At 39.1% G+C, this 18,225-nt stretch overlaps 1 protein-coding gene across 1 annotated transcript; it reads right to left on the bottom strand.

Annotated features, from left to right (window-relative positions):
* Nucleotides 1-246: 246 nt before the first annotated feature.
* ssh1b (slingshot protein phosphatase 1b) lies at nt 247-17,751 on the bottom strand. The gene is made up of 15 exons (XM_028463097.1): nt 17,229-17,751; nt 14,616-14,653; nt 10,288-10,388; nt 9,532-9,596; nt 9,118-9,239; nt 8,977-9,045; nt 8,199-8,264; nt 7,480-7,674; nt 6,848-6,941; nt 6,515-6,643; nt 6,378-6,424; nt 6,132-6,278; nt 4,624-4,824; nt 3,847-4,486; nt 247-2,532 (listed from the first exon to the last, which is right to left on the bottom strand). Exons 1-15 carry the CDS (start codon nt 17,307-17,309, stop codon nt 2,020-2,022), a joined length of 2,508 nt encoding a protein of 835 aa, XP_028318898.1. The 5' UTR covers nt 17,310-17,751; the 3' UTR covers nt 247-2,019.
* Nucleotides 17,752-18,225: the final 474 nt, after the last annotated feature.

The raw sequence follows: 18,225 nt of genomic DNA, 5'->3' as shown, positions 1-18,225 counted from the left end.
ACCTTTCCAAGTGTTTTTTGGGAGAAATTATGACCTTTAGAAAGATATATCAGTAAAATAAATAGGTTTTTTTTTTTAAGTTTAGTTTTTTCCACTCAAACACCTTCATGTGTTTGCTTCAATGACCATGTGAAAGAAAAAACATGTGAGGGAGAAAACCAAAATACATTAATCTAATAAGTGGAGTTAACCTGCAACTCCTTCAGATTCAGTTAAAGAGAGAAAAATCAAACAGAGGAGTCATTGTTTGTATAAAGTTTCTACTGTAATGCAATCAAAGGAAACAAATAAAATAAAAATGTGCACATGGAACATTGTGGAGAGCATTCATTCTTTGCACAGTTTTCATTTCTCATGAAAAGCTCTATGGGATTTTAAACCTCACAGTAAACAAGCATGTGTTCTTCCTGCAAACAAGCAGCAGCACAGCCAGCGTGCTAAGCTAACACACAAACCAAACAGAGAACCTGTAAGTGACACCTTGGGCACAGCAACATTAGACCGGAGGCATGATGTCAAGTTGTCTAACGGGTGAGTACAGTTTAAATTAATCCATTTCTCATCTTCTTTACTGTATTCATAGATTTAATGTGTGTCTGTGCAGGCTGTGAGTGGATAATAAAGTTTGTGCTTTAATCCTAAATCTGTGTATTGTGTGCATTTAGACGATAGTTAGACTGAAGTGAGTCAGACTGAGTAACATCCCAGACTAGATCCAAACAAAGGTTGGCAGTATGATATGGCTTTTCTTCGACTGGAAATGTTCCAGTCGAGAGGTAAATGTAGGAGTGAAGCTCAACGAAAATATTGTATTTTCCATTTAATGAATGAGTAACTGCAGCTTTTAGTGATCACTTTCAGTAGCTGTGTTTTCATTACACTTAGAAATGTGCAAAATCTAAATAGCATAATAAAAACTGGTCATGGAAACACCTGAATTTCGCTCAAAGGTTTTCACGCTTTCATATGGAGGTATGGCAGGTTGTTCCGATATTGAAATGAGTCGCAAAAGCGCTATGGAAACACTTTTTCCGTAAATACACGTACATAGTCACATGACCACTGCTCTCTGAGAAAACATGGTGCGGTACGTGTAAACAGAAGAGTTATTACAGCCGCATTAGACGTGAAACAACAAAGGAATACTAAATGTTATAAAGTCTCACGGGTTGAGATTTCAAGGGAGTTACGAGGCTTCTGTCCAAAACAACCTTATACAATTATACTTTGTCGACATTTAGAAATATCACTTTTATTTTGTGAAAATCTGTAATGGAAACCCAGCTACTGTTCAAAAGACTATAATCAATGTGAATAATAGGATCTGTAATACTGTAAAGTCATGCATGATATATACCGAGTGCTTTGAGTACATGATTATGTTACCTTGACACAAGAAGGTCACAGTAAACCAATGACTGAGCAGACAGGAGGAAAGCCACCAGCTGTTTGATGATGGTTTACAAGTGATAAAGTTCATTTGAGGTCAAATCCTTTAAGAAACACTTCAGTAAGTTGTAGAAAACAGAGAAGATTTACTGTTGAGTAACGACGAGGAGAAGAAAGCACAAAGTGGAGTTTAGATTGATTTGAAAGCTCCTCCATGAATACTGTTGCTTCCTTCTGTTTTCACATCCTTTTACTTTCATTACCCAGACCGTGTTCACTGTAGCACTTTAGCATCCGAGGCAAACAGGTAGCTTAGCTGCCACCAACCAAATCCATTTGGTGAAGGTATAACGGAAGGAAAAGGTTCAGCTCTACTCAGATGTACAGATATGAAGATCCTACTTGTGAATCACAACCAGTCGGCTGTAAAGGCCAAATGAAACACACTTCCCCTCCTAAAGTAGCCATGGAGGAGAACTAGCCTCATAGCAAAGCTCATCCTTCTCACAGGGAAGCTTATTATAATGAAGCCATGAGGCCACAACATACCAGCAGAGGTCAGTGTAGAGCTTTGTGTGTGACACACAGCACAGATCATCCATTGAGTCAGAGCTGTCTGATGCTGCTGCGTTAAGGCAGAGGTCCCACATGGAGCTGGCTCTCATTTGCCAACTGCTCCGCTCTCTGTCGCATCAGCTCCAGACCAAACTCTATTCCCAGTCCAGGCATCTGCAGCTGTGGTAGCTCCACTGGAAGTCCAGGCTGCAGCTTCACACCTGCAGCATCAATGAAGCTGCAGTGCTCGTCCTCACAGTTCATAGGAGAGGCCTGCCTCTGCTGGCTGCTCAGAGGTCCACAGCTCATACTGGGAGCGCACGTGGCACAGCGGGAAAGATGAGCGCACGGCTGCACGAAGCCTGCAGCAGGACTGGGAAGAGACTGCTCGATTGGAGAAGGGGTGAAATGTGTCCCGGGTGGATCGATGCATATGGAGGGCACAGTGCAGTGGCGAGCAGGATTCAGGCGGTGCGATCGTCCTCCTGCTGGACGATCGCAGCGTCGTCCGTGTGTTAGACGCATACAGTCTTTGCAGGACTGATAGGAGGGCTTCACTTTTAAAGGGTTTCCAGTAGTGGCACTGTCCTAAAAGCAACAAAACACAAACGGGAAACAGTTTATCGTCAGTGGCATGAAAATCAGATCACTCTCAGCTAGATATCTCCAAAATAATTCACAAAGTCAATTAAACTTCACAATGTTTGCAGGGCGCACATTTTTCCCATGCTTATATCACATGATGGCAGTCATTTTTAATCTCAAATTGTTAAACCAACTTTTTTACAAAATCCTGCAATTTCCTTGAAAGTATTCAACAAAATTTCCCCAAATCACAAAAACTGGCCAAAAATCAAAACACTTTAGTGATGTTCCTGCAAGGACTGATTTGTGGCACTTATTGTATTTTCAGTACCATACATATTTTATATTTTTTTCTTATACGTGGAGATGCAAACCACTGCAGCCGACTTAAGATAAACTGCTCTGTATTTGGCCCTTGAACTAAAATGAGTTTGACACCCCTGATCTATAACAAAGGTACAAAACACAATGAAAGGGGAACTTGATAACATTTGTCAACCATTTCTTGATGATTAGGCAACTTTTCTTGCAGCCTTTTTTAAAAAGTTACATGTAGAGTCAACAATAGAGGGAAGCATATAACAAATATGTGGAATATGAGGGGGTCAAAATATGAATAACTGCTCTTGTTCTGCTTATTGACAGTTCATGTCTGGATATAATTAATGAATTAATAATAACTATGGCTGTATGTATTTTGCTTGTTAAACTTCCCATTGAACAAAGCCACCCTGCAAATGTACAATCATGGATGAAAATAAAGGCACTCCTGAGATTTTTTTATAAAATACACCATTTCCCCCAGAAATTGTTGCAATTACAAGTGCTTTTGGTATACACGTATTTATTTCCTTTATGTGCATTGAAAAAACACAAAAAAGCAGAAGAAAAAAGCTTAAATGTACATAATTTTAAACAAAATGTAAAAAATGAACCAGACAAAATTGTTGGCACCCTTTGAAAACAGTGAATAAATCTTTTTATTTCAAGCATGTGATGCTCGTTTTTCTTCTGCTTTTTTGTGTTTTTTTAATGCATATAAAGGAAATATAGACGTGTATACCAAAAACATTTGTAATTGCAACATTTTCTGGGCGAAATGGTGTATTTTCTGGAAAATTTCCAGAAAATCGTCCATAACTGTATGTGGATGACACTGTGTTGTATAGTTATGGTTCTTTTGACAAAGCAGCTGAAACACTTTGTTTTCATACAGGATTTCAAAAGGCAGTAATCATGGCTTCCAAATACAACCATAAATAAGTGGTGAGTAATATTTCAGGCTTTTTAATCAATGATTAGTGATTTGTAACTCACATCAAATGCTGCAGGGCAGCTGCGTTTAGCAGCTAGGCGGTTGCTGTTGTTTGTGTTCAGGTTAGCTAATCCTAAGCGGCTCTCCTCGCTCCTTCCAGACTCCTCCCCCAACTTTCTGTCCACATTTCCTGGAGTTTGAGCCAAAGCTGCCATCTCTTCCTCCTCTTTCTTTGCTTCTTCTTCATCCTCTTCCTCCAACGTGCTGAACTCCAGCCTCTGTCTCATGTCCTCCATAGGGTCGAGGCGCCCACAGGTCTGAGCTGCTGTGCCTGCACCAGGAAGCGCTAAATGGGCCATGGGGAAACCTTCATCCTCCAATAAGGCGTCTCTCTCTACATCTTCAATCTCAATGAAGACTCTTTCCATGCCGAGCAGAGGAGGACCTCGCACTGGAGTGGAGGGCTCGCTATCTAGAGCAGAGTCTGATAAACGTCTGAAATAATAGTTGTAATTTAGAGAGTCCAGCGGTTCCATTTCCAGGCCTCCAGCCCAGCAGGGAGACGCTCCACAGCCTCCCCAGGCTTCCTCTCCTCTGAGCACTGGAGTCTCCTCTCCACCAGTGCTGTGACCCGACGCTTGGAGATCATCTGATCCCTCCTCATCAGCTCCAGGCCTCCACAGCTTATTGTGACGCTGTTTACTACACATTTAACAAACAAGTTGGTCAGTATGGAAATAACACACACTAAAAGTAGCACAAAGCAGAAAGAAGTCAACAGTGTGTTGAAAAAAAAGCACATAATTTAGAAGAATTGGAGCAGATGTAAATCTGCTCACCTGGCATCCAGGATTCCTTCATATTCAGCCAGCTGTCTCATGAAAGCTGTGTTAGGCTCAGCTATATTCCTTCTCTGTTTGACAAAGTTGTGGGCTTTCTCCAGGGACCAACCGTACTCCTTCATTGCATAGGCAATCACTGTGGAGGCGGACCGGCTCACCCCCATCTTACAGTGCACCAGGCACTTGGAATTATTCTTCCTGTACGAGCAGAAATAAAAGCACAATTATACACCATGGTTTCCCCATGGTTTACAGCATTAGGCCCAAAAAATACAACAATAGAATCAGGGATAAAAAGTACTTCACTGAGTATTTTCACTCTTAGTGGCCCTCATTAATCAACCGTTCGTACGTTTTGAGCGTACAATGTGCATTCGACCATATTCACGCAAGCGTCGTTATTTTTTAAATTTTGACGTGAGCGTACGCAACAATCAGATCTCACGTCAAACCTGACCTCATATACACAAATCTGAGTGTGAATTTATGGTGCCGCAGAAAAATCTGACTGAGACTGAAAATGAAGTATTAAACTAACCTCAGCTGTCATTTAAGCATAAGCAGACACACATTCAGAATCAAAATGTATTATTAAAATTAATTAAACAAAAAAAGAATAATTTTCAATAAGCCCACTTCATTACTGATGGCACTTTTTTGGTTTTCCTTCCACGGAATACTGTATAACCCTGCTATATAACAGTACGTACGCAAACTCATAGTTTCTGCTCAGTATTGGACCAGGGGAACGCTGCTGTCTATCATTCATGCTTTTAAAATGTAGAGAATGCCTTAAAAGTATAGGTGAAATGACCTAAAGGCATAATAAACACAGTCAAGGGACAACATTTAGTCATTCAAGGCTTTCTTTAAAGGGTTTAGTTCATTTTAATGCGTTATTTATTGCCTAAAGCGTGCAGACAATGGATGCTTATATAAATGGTATATTTCCATGTGTCTCTCTTGGATCTCTCCTCTTAAGTTGTACGCAGTGCACACAGGGGGGCAGACGTCACCTATGAGTGCCTTCATAAGGTGGCCGACAGGGGCGAACACAGGAATGTTGCAAAACTATACCTTTAAGTCCAGTTTTCACACTGTCAAAAAGCACATCTTTGTTTTGCTCCACCTCAAATGTGAGGATTTCCTTTCTTTTCTTGCCAGTGTTTGTTTGACCTCAGTGGGTGGGGCCTCTTTACCAGGAAGATTTAAGGGCATAACATGTTTAAGGGCATAACATCGAAATCAGCCGCCGCATTTATCAACACCCGATCATTTGTATGCTGGGATTGGTCAGATACGAATGTTTCATAAATCACACGTTGGTCCAATGGTATGACCAAATATGCACTCAAATTTGCACCCGTTTTCAAGTAAGGTTGTTAAATGAGGGTAAAATAATTTTAACGGGATATATTTATGGTTTCTAATCTATACTCTGCTAAATATAATAAAATATCTCAAGTCCACAGCTTAGCTTGTCTACTGTGTGAGTTTGTTCTCACTTGGCTTTGGCGATAAAGTTGTATGTGTCGTTCCAGTGGGCCAGCAGGTCGGTGGCGTCCTCATCGTACACGCGGACGTTTAGATAGGAGAACATTCCAGGGAAGAAGTTGTCGATCTCTCTGGTGACGTTCAGGATGTAACCCACCCTGCACCCAAAACCATAGCATAGTCTGTTTATATGCTTCTTTGGATGCAGCACAGAACTAAGACAAGTATTTGATGTTGAAATGAACTAATCGCCTCACCCACACTCACGTAGCTCTTCCAGGTTGGAAGCGTTCCACTCAGAGCCCTGCAGAGGGAACAGCAATTACTTAGGGGACGTTCAAGAGAAAAGTGAGGAGAAATTTAGCATTTACAGTTTTGAATGGTTTATACTCACCAGATAAACATGGTCAAAGATAGGTGTGGCCTTGTCCATCTGACCGAGAATTAGAAGCATCTCGTTGTCTATGAACTCCTTAAATTCTTTTAGGTTGCAGCTCATATGTTGCTCCAGCTCGTTGCGGATCTGAATAAGACAAATTGGACAAAATATTATTAAAATATATATATATATATATGTATATATATATATATATTTTTTAGGACTGAAAAATATGTCTGAATTCCCAATTTTTTTCTCCAAGCACTCAAATTTCCAACATTCCACAAACATGTCATGTTAGCCACATAAACACCCTGCAGTGACTGTGTTGGTGTGTCTGGCTCATACCTCCTTGGAGGTGATGTTCTCCAGGTCCTGAAACATCATGATGTTGCGTAATTTAGACTTAATGAGACACTCTGTTCTCTCTCGCTCAGTCGGCCTGTAAAATGAATCAACACGTTATGGCAGCTTTCTGACTGCAAAACGTCAAACTTGAGCAAAACAGGTGGCAGAAAAAAAGCATAGAAAATTGGTTTTAAAACTGTAAAAATCCTACATAACCGTACAATACAAATCCTGGATCTGTATTGGTCAAGATATATATGTAATGGAAAAAACTTACATATGCTGAAAGATTAGAACATGACAAATTTGAAAAGTTTTGAGACCACGGAGAAGGTTTATTTCAGCATCGTAGTCAGTTTTAAGATGTGGCTGCACCGATGTATCCTTAAACTACTGAAAAATTGGAACAATGTTCTTTATTTCTTGTTTATTTACAACTATGTACTGTATGCATATATGTTGTTTGTTGATACTGTAAACATTAAAAAACTTGGGATTGAAAGATGTAACGTCATATTATATTTGTACTATCTGTTCTTAATAAAAAAAAAAATGTAAATTACAAAAAACTAAAAACAAATCCTACATAAATCATGAAGTTGGAAATTAATCCAATTTTTCTCGTTTCTCACCGGTCGATAAACATGGTAGGAGAATCAGGTCGGGTGCTCTCCAGGTCGGTCATTAAATTCCACTCGTTGATGCAGCTTTGCTCCGAGGTGATGCAGCTCTCGTAGAAAGCCATCCACGTGAGAGCGATGCCCCCTGGGAAGTAGTTAAATCGGCGCGACACCTCACATGCCTTATGAAGAACCTGCAGGGCAGACCTGAGGGAACACCGGGCACAACATTTAACAATAAAGTCTAAAGAAGGCAACTTAAAAGCTCCCCTATGATAAAGAAATAATAATTATACCTAACAAACAACTGAAAAAAAGAACACCAACAATAATTTGGGGCAAATATTCAACAAGTTTCCATTAAAAATAGTAAACTAGAACAAATAAACTTACTCCTGTTAACTTTTCAGTGGATTTAGAGCTAAAAATCACAAAAAAACAAACATAATTAACAAAAAAGCTCTCAATATTTCTGATTTCTGATCATATTTATTTAAATATTTTTGCTCCATTTCTAGTCTTTAAAAATGTTGATGGTTGTAGACTGAAAACTTGACAACTATGTGTCATTTTAAAGCCCACGGAAACAGTCAATGCCAGTGAATGCTGTTTGGTAAATGCAGCAGTATAAAATCTACAATTATATTAAAAAAACCTAAAACTTTTGAGGATTAAAGGCAACGGGCATTGGCCAATCAATACTTTCACTGTAGTCCTGAGCTGCTACTCACCACATGGCCTGTACTGATACAGGCTTGAAGACATGGGACCGCCCTGCTGTGCTCACACTGAAGCCTCTGGTGAGGAAGAAGAAGAGTGGGGGGAAGAGGAGGAGGAGAAGGGTTAGGTTAGGACACTGTGACAAAACACAGGTGGAGCAGGCATGTAAACACAGACTGAACATTCGTGAGACCATTCAGGACACCGACTGTGGAACATTCCTCCAGCACACAGAGGCAGGGACAATGTGAACAGGTCAGCATTACAGGGCCCCTTACACACACAATGTGAACAAACATGAATTATTCTCTCTTTGCCACAAGGGAGCAGCAAATAGTCAGCATTAGAAAGAGCTACAGGATTTAAAAAAACAGTAAGCTGTTATACAAAATCAAAGCGTAACAAAAGAAACATCAAGTGAGGTCTTTGGATCAAAGCCTAATACTGTTGTTTTTACTAGAGATATGCTATATTATCGGCCAATGTTTGCCATAAAATGTAACATCAGTCGAATTCTGTATCGGTTTTTCCATAGATATTGAAAAACTAATGTGTTCTTCTCTCTGGACAACATATTATTTGTTGCATCCAGGGGGGGATCACATTAAAAGTAGACCTCACTTGTTATTTACATGGAGAACTAAAAACTTAAAAATCGAGGTCTAATTATATATCGGTTATTATTAGAAATTGGAAATTTAGTGGACAATGTGAGATATCACCGAAAAGCTAATATTGAACATCTCTAGTTTTTACTTCTATTTGCACTAAAAGCAACCTGAAACTTACCCATCTCCATCTAAGTGTATGTTGGAGTCGCTCCACAGAGGCAGCACCATCCCGATGGAGCAATTCTTACTGCGGATCAAAAGAATATTATGTTAATAACACCAGTTTTCTAATAAAGAAAGGAGCAGTGAAAGGTTGTACCTGTCTTTGTCTGTAAAGTCCATTCCTAGGACGACATTTTCCTCCGTGTCCTGGTGGCCGTTGGTGTAGATAACAACCATGTAGCGAACTCTATTGGAGCAGCTGCTCTCTAACCGAACCGCCTGCACAACGAACAGGAAGCTAGCTTAGAAGTAGTGAAGTTACGGTGTATGATGTGATTGCTAATAAAGTGTTGCTTCTGTACCAACATAAATATTGCCTTCACCAGATATGATTTAATATCTAAATATACAGTTGCACTTGAAAACAACTAAACAAAGTAGCAAACAACTTCAAAAAAAAAAAAAAATAAATAGTGTTTTCTGTTCATCGCAACAACAGAAGAAAAACAAATGTGGCACACAAAAACCAGGACATCTTTGTGGATTTAATAATAAATCAATAGTTACTGACCAGCTTAATGCGATCTTCAGACCGGAGGATTTTAAACATGACCTGTAGATGTTGCGGTAAGTCACCTAAAAGAGGAGCATTAAACATTCAGTACTGGCAATTCCACAAATGGAACAAGAAGTCAAAGATTAAAACAATCAACATTTTATTAACAGCCAACCTGGCCTTAACATCTATATATAAAACTAAGAATAGCCACCAAGGGTTTTTTTTTATTTATTTATTAGTTTCTTAGATATATTTGAAATAAACATGATGCCATGCATACAGTTTCTAGCCTTGCCCAGTTTTTAAACATCTGATCAGAAATGGAGAATTCTCACCATCAACCCTATAACCTTTACAATTTTGGATCTGTGCACAGAGACTAAGTTTGCTTTAGCAATTTGTATTTGCTAATCTTAGTTCGGTTTGTTTTACTGGTGGAGTGATGTTTGCTTAAAGTGGCATGGATTACTAGATGCCATAAACCGTAAGTCCTTATTCACTAACGTGAAATAAATGAAACTGAAAAAAAATGAACTGTACTTCCTCTTTACTTTGGCTAAAATCTCTCTGCAAAAACAGTGACCAGATCAAAAACATCAAAGAAATCCTTTAAATGTATTACTGTCTTCATTGGATTCAGGCGAAAATACGAGTTAGAAAGAAATTTACCAAAAAGCACCAAGGACATCATTCTCTTTTCATCGTTGTGATATTTCAGCAGTAAACAAATGTGTGTAGGAAGAAAGAAGAGCTTTGCTAGCTTTGCACCTGCATGTTTGTGATGCGTTGGGGTCTTCGGTTCTTCTGCTGTGCAGCCTTGCTGGAGGAAGAGGGCGGCGCCTTTTACCATAAAGAAACTCTCGCTGATACTAAAGACAAAAAAAACAGTAGAAAATTAATCAAGTACTACATAATTCTCCATCGGGTGCCTGGATAATTGAACCCAATGTGTTTCTTGAGCAGCTCATATGGTCCAGACTTAAGTTATCCATCTTTCCATATCATCATAATCTATGCCACACTTGTCAAACTCAAGGCCCGGGGGTCAAATCTGGCCCTTCAGAGCATCAACTAATTCAGTTCTAGATATCTCAGCCTCTCCATATACAAAAATTAAAATAAAATCCACAATATTTGCAGAGCTCAGTTTTCCACTTCTCATTTTCAATCTGAAATTGTTGAAAGAAAATTTCCCCAAAATAGGGACATTTGTACATTTATAAATTGATATACACATAATTTATCCCTTCAATTTGCTCTTTTTCCCCACGCTTAAAATCTGTGGCCCACTTAAGGTCAAACTGCTCCGAATGTAGCCCCTGAACTGATCTATACTGTCATTATCAAGGGTAGGACTGTGGCGGTTTGAGCCTAAAGGGCGTGAGAAGGTCTCAGCCAGAGGCCAGTTTGTCTTTTGAGGTCCCACAAGCTAATGACAGGAAATCCATTTTCCTCTGCCTGGATCAACGAGCAGGACGAGTGTCTGAAAGTCGTGTGAGTCCTGATCTAGCTAATTTTACACCTCTGTGTTTTCACAGCGTGAGGGACAGACTACACCTGATTGGATTTTCTGACCCTGAATAAAAACCGCATTGCATCTGTGACTCGGCTTTAACTCACTCGGCCTTATAGGAGACCGTTAACATCCTTTCTCTTAAATAACAGAGCAGCTTTGTTGGTACAGTATGTCTACTATGTCAGGTGTTCTCAACCTTGGGGTCACGACCCCATTTGGGTCTTCGAGACACTAGGAGGCGGTCGCCAGATGCCTTCAAGAAACTAAGAATTTTTTTGGAACATTTCCAGCCCATTTTTACCCTTTTACTGAAACTACACCAAATTTGCCATATTTTAAACTATTTTCTTCACTTGTTCTTGCTATTTTTTGCTCCTTTTAATGCATTTTTGCTACATTACTCCCATTTCTGTCACTTCTCAAATAAATTTCAATACCCTTTCTGCACATTTTTTTTTTTCAGGACATTTTCGGCACTTATTAACCCTTACCAGCACTTTTACAACGTAATGTCACATATGTTGACCCATTATTGTCATTTTTAACCTCTTTTCACCATATTTCATGCTTATTTTTGCTAATTTAAGCACATTCACGATTTGTCATCCCCATTATTTGCCAGGTAAAAACTAATTTCCCCCCCACCCCCGCTGTGATGTAAAGTGCCTTGAGACTACTTCAGTGTAGGGATGAAGCGCTATATAAATCAAGTCCATTTACCATTAACCCATTTTTATTTCCGATTAAAATAAGGATTTGCATCTTTAAGATGACTATATGATATGGCGCAAATTATATTAAACTTCCTGGATAACAGTGGACATTATTCAGATAGATAAATAAATATACAATAGTTACCAAACAGATTCATGGAACAATGGATCATCTGTTTGTTAACTCAACTTCTTTTCACCATATTTCAAGCTTATTTTTGCCAATTTAACCACATTCAGGATTTGTCCAGCCCAATATTACCCTCCCTCCATTTCTGCCACTTTGAACCTTTTTTACCACTTTTTCTGTCTGTATTTAGCCACTCTAATTGGAAACTTACCAATTTCTGTGTTTTTTAAAATTACATTTCACCACCTTTTCTACTTTAGGATGACTACATACGATGGTCCAAATTACACTAAAATTCCTGGATAACAGTGGATATTATTCAGATAAATAAATAAATGTGATTATCACAGATTCACAGAATAATGGACCATCATTTTGTTGACTTTATGGATGGACCCTAAAAAGCTCTGCCCTTTATTCCCCCTTATAGATGGCCCTGTCTCCACATGACTGTTCTTCAATGTTCATGTCTGTGTTCAACCACCTTTAGGTACCATTATTTTGGGGTCGCAGACTGAAAATGTTGAGAAACACTTTACTATGTGATAGCTTTTTTTCCAGTCATTGAAGATTTTTTAATTTAGGAAAGAAAAAGTCAGAAACAGGTGGATAATGTTTGTTACTAAAAATCAAGATATTGGACGAAGCTCCAAAAATACAGTTGTATCCAAAATAAGAAGAAAAAGAATTGATTAAATCAATCATTAATTAAATCAAACTGAAAACTTACATGGAACAGATCTCTCGCTGAGTCTGAGCAGCTGTGTCGTTAAAGTGAGGCACCATCGTCAGCATAACTTTACGTGAACACGTCCCAACCAGAAGCATCCTGTTGAGCATAATGTTCCAACGCCCCTCTGGAATACTTCCTCTTATCCATTTATTAATTGAACTTTCCAGCACGTGTCTGAGCTCTTCTTACTGCACCATCATCCTATACTATAACTTGCCTCATCATCATCAGCATGTTCTTTGTCTCCACAGCTTTTCACCATCTCCAATGTCTGAGTCTGCACCACAGCATGTGATTCAGCATTCAGCGCTGCACTGCTCCACTACAATACAACCTTTCATGCAACAGTGTATGAGCAGCGGAATGGCAACTTGGCGTCAGACTCAAGTGTAGCATGCAGAATTCTGAGTGAGGACCCCGGCATGATAAATAGCTGACACAAAGCATGACACGACTGTTTCCACAGTGACAAACCCACGGCCACAAAGACACTCTATGCCTGAAACGTCACAAACACAGGTCGTGACTTTTCTGCGATGACTAGTTGATCCCAGGTGAGCCGTGTCATGGAGCAAAGACAACTGTTTGCTATGTAACCAAGAACATGAAACTGATTTTTTTTGTTTATATACCTGTGGCACTAAATCAAGGATTCATGAAGCAGGTTATCCGTGTGTACACAACAAAGAAAGGAGATTCAATTTATCTTAGGGTCAAATGTTACTCAGCTGGCACCTTAAGCACACTGTGTACCTCATGGTGCATAAAAGTATGTAGTTTTTCTTGTTACTTAACTTTAGTTCCTATTCATCTTCTTTACACGCACACACAGCCTTAGCAAGTTGACATTGTGTGATAGGTCTTGATTATTCAAACATCAAGAAACAGGGTAGATAACCAAAGTATCCACGAACCTGCTAGTGTAACCAAATACAGACATGTGGATACCACTGTACTCTCAATCTGCCAGAATACTGAGTTCTCAGAAACAGAAATAACCTCCATTTTACTAAGAGTAAATGTTGTTTGTTACTTTGACTGTTGGCAACCCCTGACTCTGTATTTAACCAAATTGTGTAACATCACTTAAATCCTTTGACAAATCAAACTACATCATGTTTTATCTTAGACTTTGGGCATAGTTGTCATAAATAAACACTGGCCACGTTTACATGAGAGCTTTAATTCCCCTTTAATTCAGAATAAGAATTAAATCCTCTTTAAAAGGATTAAAAATGACCTTATAAACACTTAATTTCAAATGAAAATGGCCATTGCGAATTAAACTTAAATCCAAAAAAAGTGGCTGGTTTATTCCGATTTTAAGTCCGAATGGAATAAATTCTCAATCTTGTGTAATTCTGCTTTAAATGAATTCCAGTCGTTCTGCACAAGCACGTCGACATAATCCAGGATGGCCATCTGGACTCGAGCCGAGACTATTTATTTAATAAGAGCCTTAGAAGACATGGACTTAATGAAAAGAGTGAATGAACAAATGCATAAACATGCAGACATTCATGGACTTATTACACACACACTGACATCCGCAAACCAAACAGGCTTCATTGGGCATACAAAGCCCTGCACCAGACCACAGAGCTGCACTAATGACGCGCGCGCGTCATCCGAAAGTTCTCCTTTCACTTAACGTCTTGTAGAGTGGAGAAAGAGCAGCTGTTACACTAACCGATGGCTTTGATTGGCCAATGTACGGTTTTTTGCCTTCCTTCTCCTTCTCAGCGAATGAAAGTGAAACAGTATGTTATGAGCTGGGTTTCCATCACTCTTTTAAATGCGCAATAAATAAATTTTTGTTTAATTATGGCTTTCTTTTTATATTGTTTCCTCATGGAAGTTAAAAAAAAAAATTCTGAAAAAAATAATAATATTTCTAAAAAAAAAACAGAACTTTAAAAAATGAATGGGTAAAACAGCATTTGGAAAAAAGTTAAACGGAATTTGGAAAAAAATAAAATGGAATTCATACTTGAAGGATCTTACCTCTGGTTAATTTTCCTGTCATCTTCACATCCAAAGTCCTGAAATAGGAAAAACAAAGTTTAGAGTGTAATTATGAGCTTTGTACAACAGCCTGATGTGGTTTAAAAGAAACACTGGATGTATGTGTTATAGGAGTCACATTTTCTTGATAGATTAGATCACTAAAACAAGGTTGTGGGTTCAACCCCCAGTCTGTGTGCAGTTTGCATTTGTTGAATACTTTCACCTAGAATGTGTGGTTTGCCACCTGAGTTATCACAACTGTGGTTAGCTCCCAATTTCAATTTTAATTTACACCAAAAAATCGTGACGTTTCGGGCTGACCGCCCTTCATCAGACATGTCTAATGAAGGGCGGTCAGCCCGAAACGTCACGGTTTTTTGGTGTAAATTAAAACTGAAATTGGGAGCTAACCACACAGTTGTGCAGACCTTTTTTCTTAGTGCGCTGGATCAAAAGGTCGGAAGATGCTGCCACAAAAAAAAAGGGAAGTGCTCGTTTTTTGATTGTGCTACCCGAGTTATCACAACATTAACTTTTGGTTCATTGGTGTTTGTGTGTTCCTGTGAGTTTATATTTGTTAACATAGCCAAACAGTCCAAGGTGTGCCCTGCCTTCCATCCCAAAAAGTTGGGCTTGTCATGGAAGATAAACAGATGTTTGAGTGAAGCAGCAAGATTTGACAAAAGAACACAATAACAAGGCACCGCCCCCTGCTGGTGTTCTCTGGTCAGTGTTGTGATATCATCTCCCCTCAGTGGTCCTTTCACTCCTTAAAACAGCTCCAACCACTGATCAAAACATCACACGCCCACAAAGTGAGCTGAGAAAACACTAAGAGTGTCTCTGCAAAGACGGAGCGGTCCAGACTCTAATCTACTCTGATGTTTTGATTAATCTGAAATGTAATAGCACTCTGTGTCACTCTTTGCTGCTAAACTTTGGGATTACAAGTGGGATTTATTATTGGCTGATCAGGATGAAGCTGCTATGAGTCAGCATCACGTCTCTACATCTCAAGCTTGATTTTAGCAGCTCATGCAGGCCCATCATGAAAAATGTGTAAGAAAATGTAATTGACTGAGGCTAAATTATGAATTAAAATTGTTTAAGATGATGATTGGCATTATTGCGATAATCTACACTGCTTAACAAATGTATTCGACCAACTGTCATTGATACAACAAAACAAATACTTAAGAAATCTTCCCAAAAATGTTATTGTTATTTACAGTATTTGTCAAATAACAAATTGAAACAACTAAATAGTCCTTTTTTATACTTTAATGTGTAGCCTTCTCTGACTATTCAAAAATTAATCAAGCATAACATTCAACCACTTCAGGAATGCAGGTAAATAACTATAATTTGACATACTAATCAAGAAATAATGTAATTTAATATGTCCTTAAGTTATAAAACAGTCTATTTAAACAATAATTATATTTTACTATTAAAAATGTAATTTTGGTTTAAGCGCTTCTACATATTTGTGTTTTAATCATTGCAGAAACATAACAAATTATTTTGGTTGTTAAGTAATAAACAAATCTAATACATTTGTTGTTAAGCACTGTATATATTTGCCACAAAAACACAAAATTTTATTCTAATATAATCATCCTCTCTCTCCTACATTTACATGTTGGAAAGGACCAAACTTGATTATTGCAGTGGTTCTTAAACGGGGTCCACGGACCCCCAGGGGTACTCAATCATAGCTTACAGGGATCAGTGAATTTTTATTATTATTTTTTAACTAATGCATCATTAAAAAAAAAAAGTGTAATACTACATATGTACTTTACATGTACAGTATCTGGATACTGGACATGATACACAACTGTATCCCTGTGATGTGGGATTGCTCTCACTGACTATAAAACTGTGCACACAAAAAAAACAGTACTTTATTTTGTTTAGTTGTAATACATTAAACACATGTTATGCTATATAACACTATAATACAGGTACTGTACAAGTTATATTCTATGACAAATATCTTAAAAAATTAAAACCTTGAAAGAATAGATCATTCCTATGGTATTTAAGGATTCAAATGGCAGCAAATTGCGTTTAATTGACATGAGGATTAGGGGGTCTCTCCTGCTCTAGTGGGCCAGATGTGACCTGATATAGGTGGAACATTAATTAAAAGTAAATGGGTTTCTGCCTCCACCCTTTTGGATTTACCAACTGGCTGTGGGGCCTGAACTGGGAACCCCCCTTTATAGCTATTCAAACCCATTCAAATTTAAGTTTATAGCTACTCAAACCCATTCAAATCTCTTACGTGAGGCTGTGGTGAGAACAAGTAAAAGCAGTAAATAAGCAGGAGATCAACCTGTGAGTAGTCCAACAGCAGAAAGAACACTTTGTCTTGAGGAATAAACCCAACAGCCCCCCACCCCCCCACCCCACACACACAGGATTTTGTTGACAAATCCGCAACCACAGCAGCCATAAACAACACCCTGCTGAAACAATGCGAAATGAGTCCGTAATAACAGTGGTCAGAGCGGCTGGACATGAATAAACATGGATGTGGAGGAGGGAGGTCGCGGTTTCGTTTCACCGTAAACACAAAGACCAAACCCCGGCTTAAACACTCACCTCCCCCGCGCTACTGCTGGTCGTGCTGGCCGAGGATGCTGCGCTGGGACTGGGAGAGCGCTGCAGAGTGACCAGGGCCATGGTCGGAGGCTGCAGGGAGGAGAACCACTGATGCTCCGTTCACTGACTCCGTCACCGGGTACAAAAAAATTATGCCTCGTCAGACTCTCTTCCAGCCACACCTGCCGCCACTGCGCCCGAGGTGCTCCCGTTCGGTCCTGCTCCGTGCGTCCTCCGCGGTCCCCGGAGTCCTCATGAGCGGACAATGATGATGAGGTTTCCGGTGCTGAGCGGACCTCCAGCCCGGAGACACAAACACAGACGCGGACGTACAAAAACACAGCGAAGGTTACAGCGAAGCAGACTGCACGCAGCTCAGCCGGCGGCCGCTGATTGGCTGGCCTAGTTCGCGTGTGCGCTGTCATTGGGCCAATGTTGTCAAGGTGACAGGATAGACTAGGAACTCCCAGACACAATATACATATATTTTTAATATTTATACATATTTTTTAATGTATTTATTATTTACTTTATTTGTTTTTATTTATTTGCACGCGCGCACACACACACACACACACACACACACACACACACACACACACACACACACACACACACACACACACACACACACACACACACACACACACACACACACACACACACACACACACACACACACACACACACACACACACACACACACACACACACACACACACACGGAAAATCAGGTATAAAACATGAACAATTGTAAATGATGAATTATTTTTAACCATTAGTCTTCTCATTTATTTTTTCTATCAAAAAAAATTGAGACAATTAACAAAAACTAAATATGAATATAATAGTCTAAATACAAAAATAGTTTTTGCCAACATGAGGTCAATCACGAACTTTCCCCTGAACTATAAATAAACTGTAAATGAATATTTTTGACCAAGAACAAAAAATAACAAAATAACCAAAAACTGGCTTTCAAAAAAAAAAAAAAAAA

Source organism: Gouania willdenowi, chromosome 12, assembly GCF_900634775.1.
Source record: "Gouania willdenowi chromosome 12, fGouWil2.1, whole genome shotgun sequence".
NCBI classification, from domain to species: Eukaryota; Metazoa; Chordata; class Actinopteri; order Blenniiformes; family Gobiesocidae; genus Gouania; species Gouania willdenowi.
Note: the sequence above shows the minus strand (reverse complement) of the source record. Positions and strands in the feature narration are given on the sequence as shown.

Excerpts from the sequence above, each read along its gene's own strand:
- ssh1b (XM_028463097.1), bottom strand. The coding sequence starts at position 17,309 with ATGGCCCTGGTCACTCTGCAGCGCTCTCCCAGTCCCAGCGCAGCATCC. Across the intron at positions 9,240-9,531 it reads CTGAAGATCGCATTAAGCTG|GCGGTTCGGTTAGAGAGCAG; the intron begins GTCAGTAACTAT and ends TTCGTTGTGCAG. Across the intron at positions 6,425-6,514 it reads TCTTTGACCATGTTTATCTG|GGCTCTGAGTGGAACGCTTC; the intron begins GTGAGTATAAAC and ends TTCCCTCTGCAG.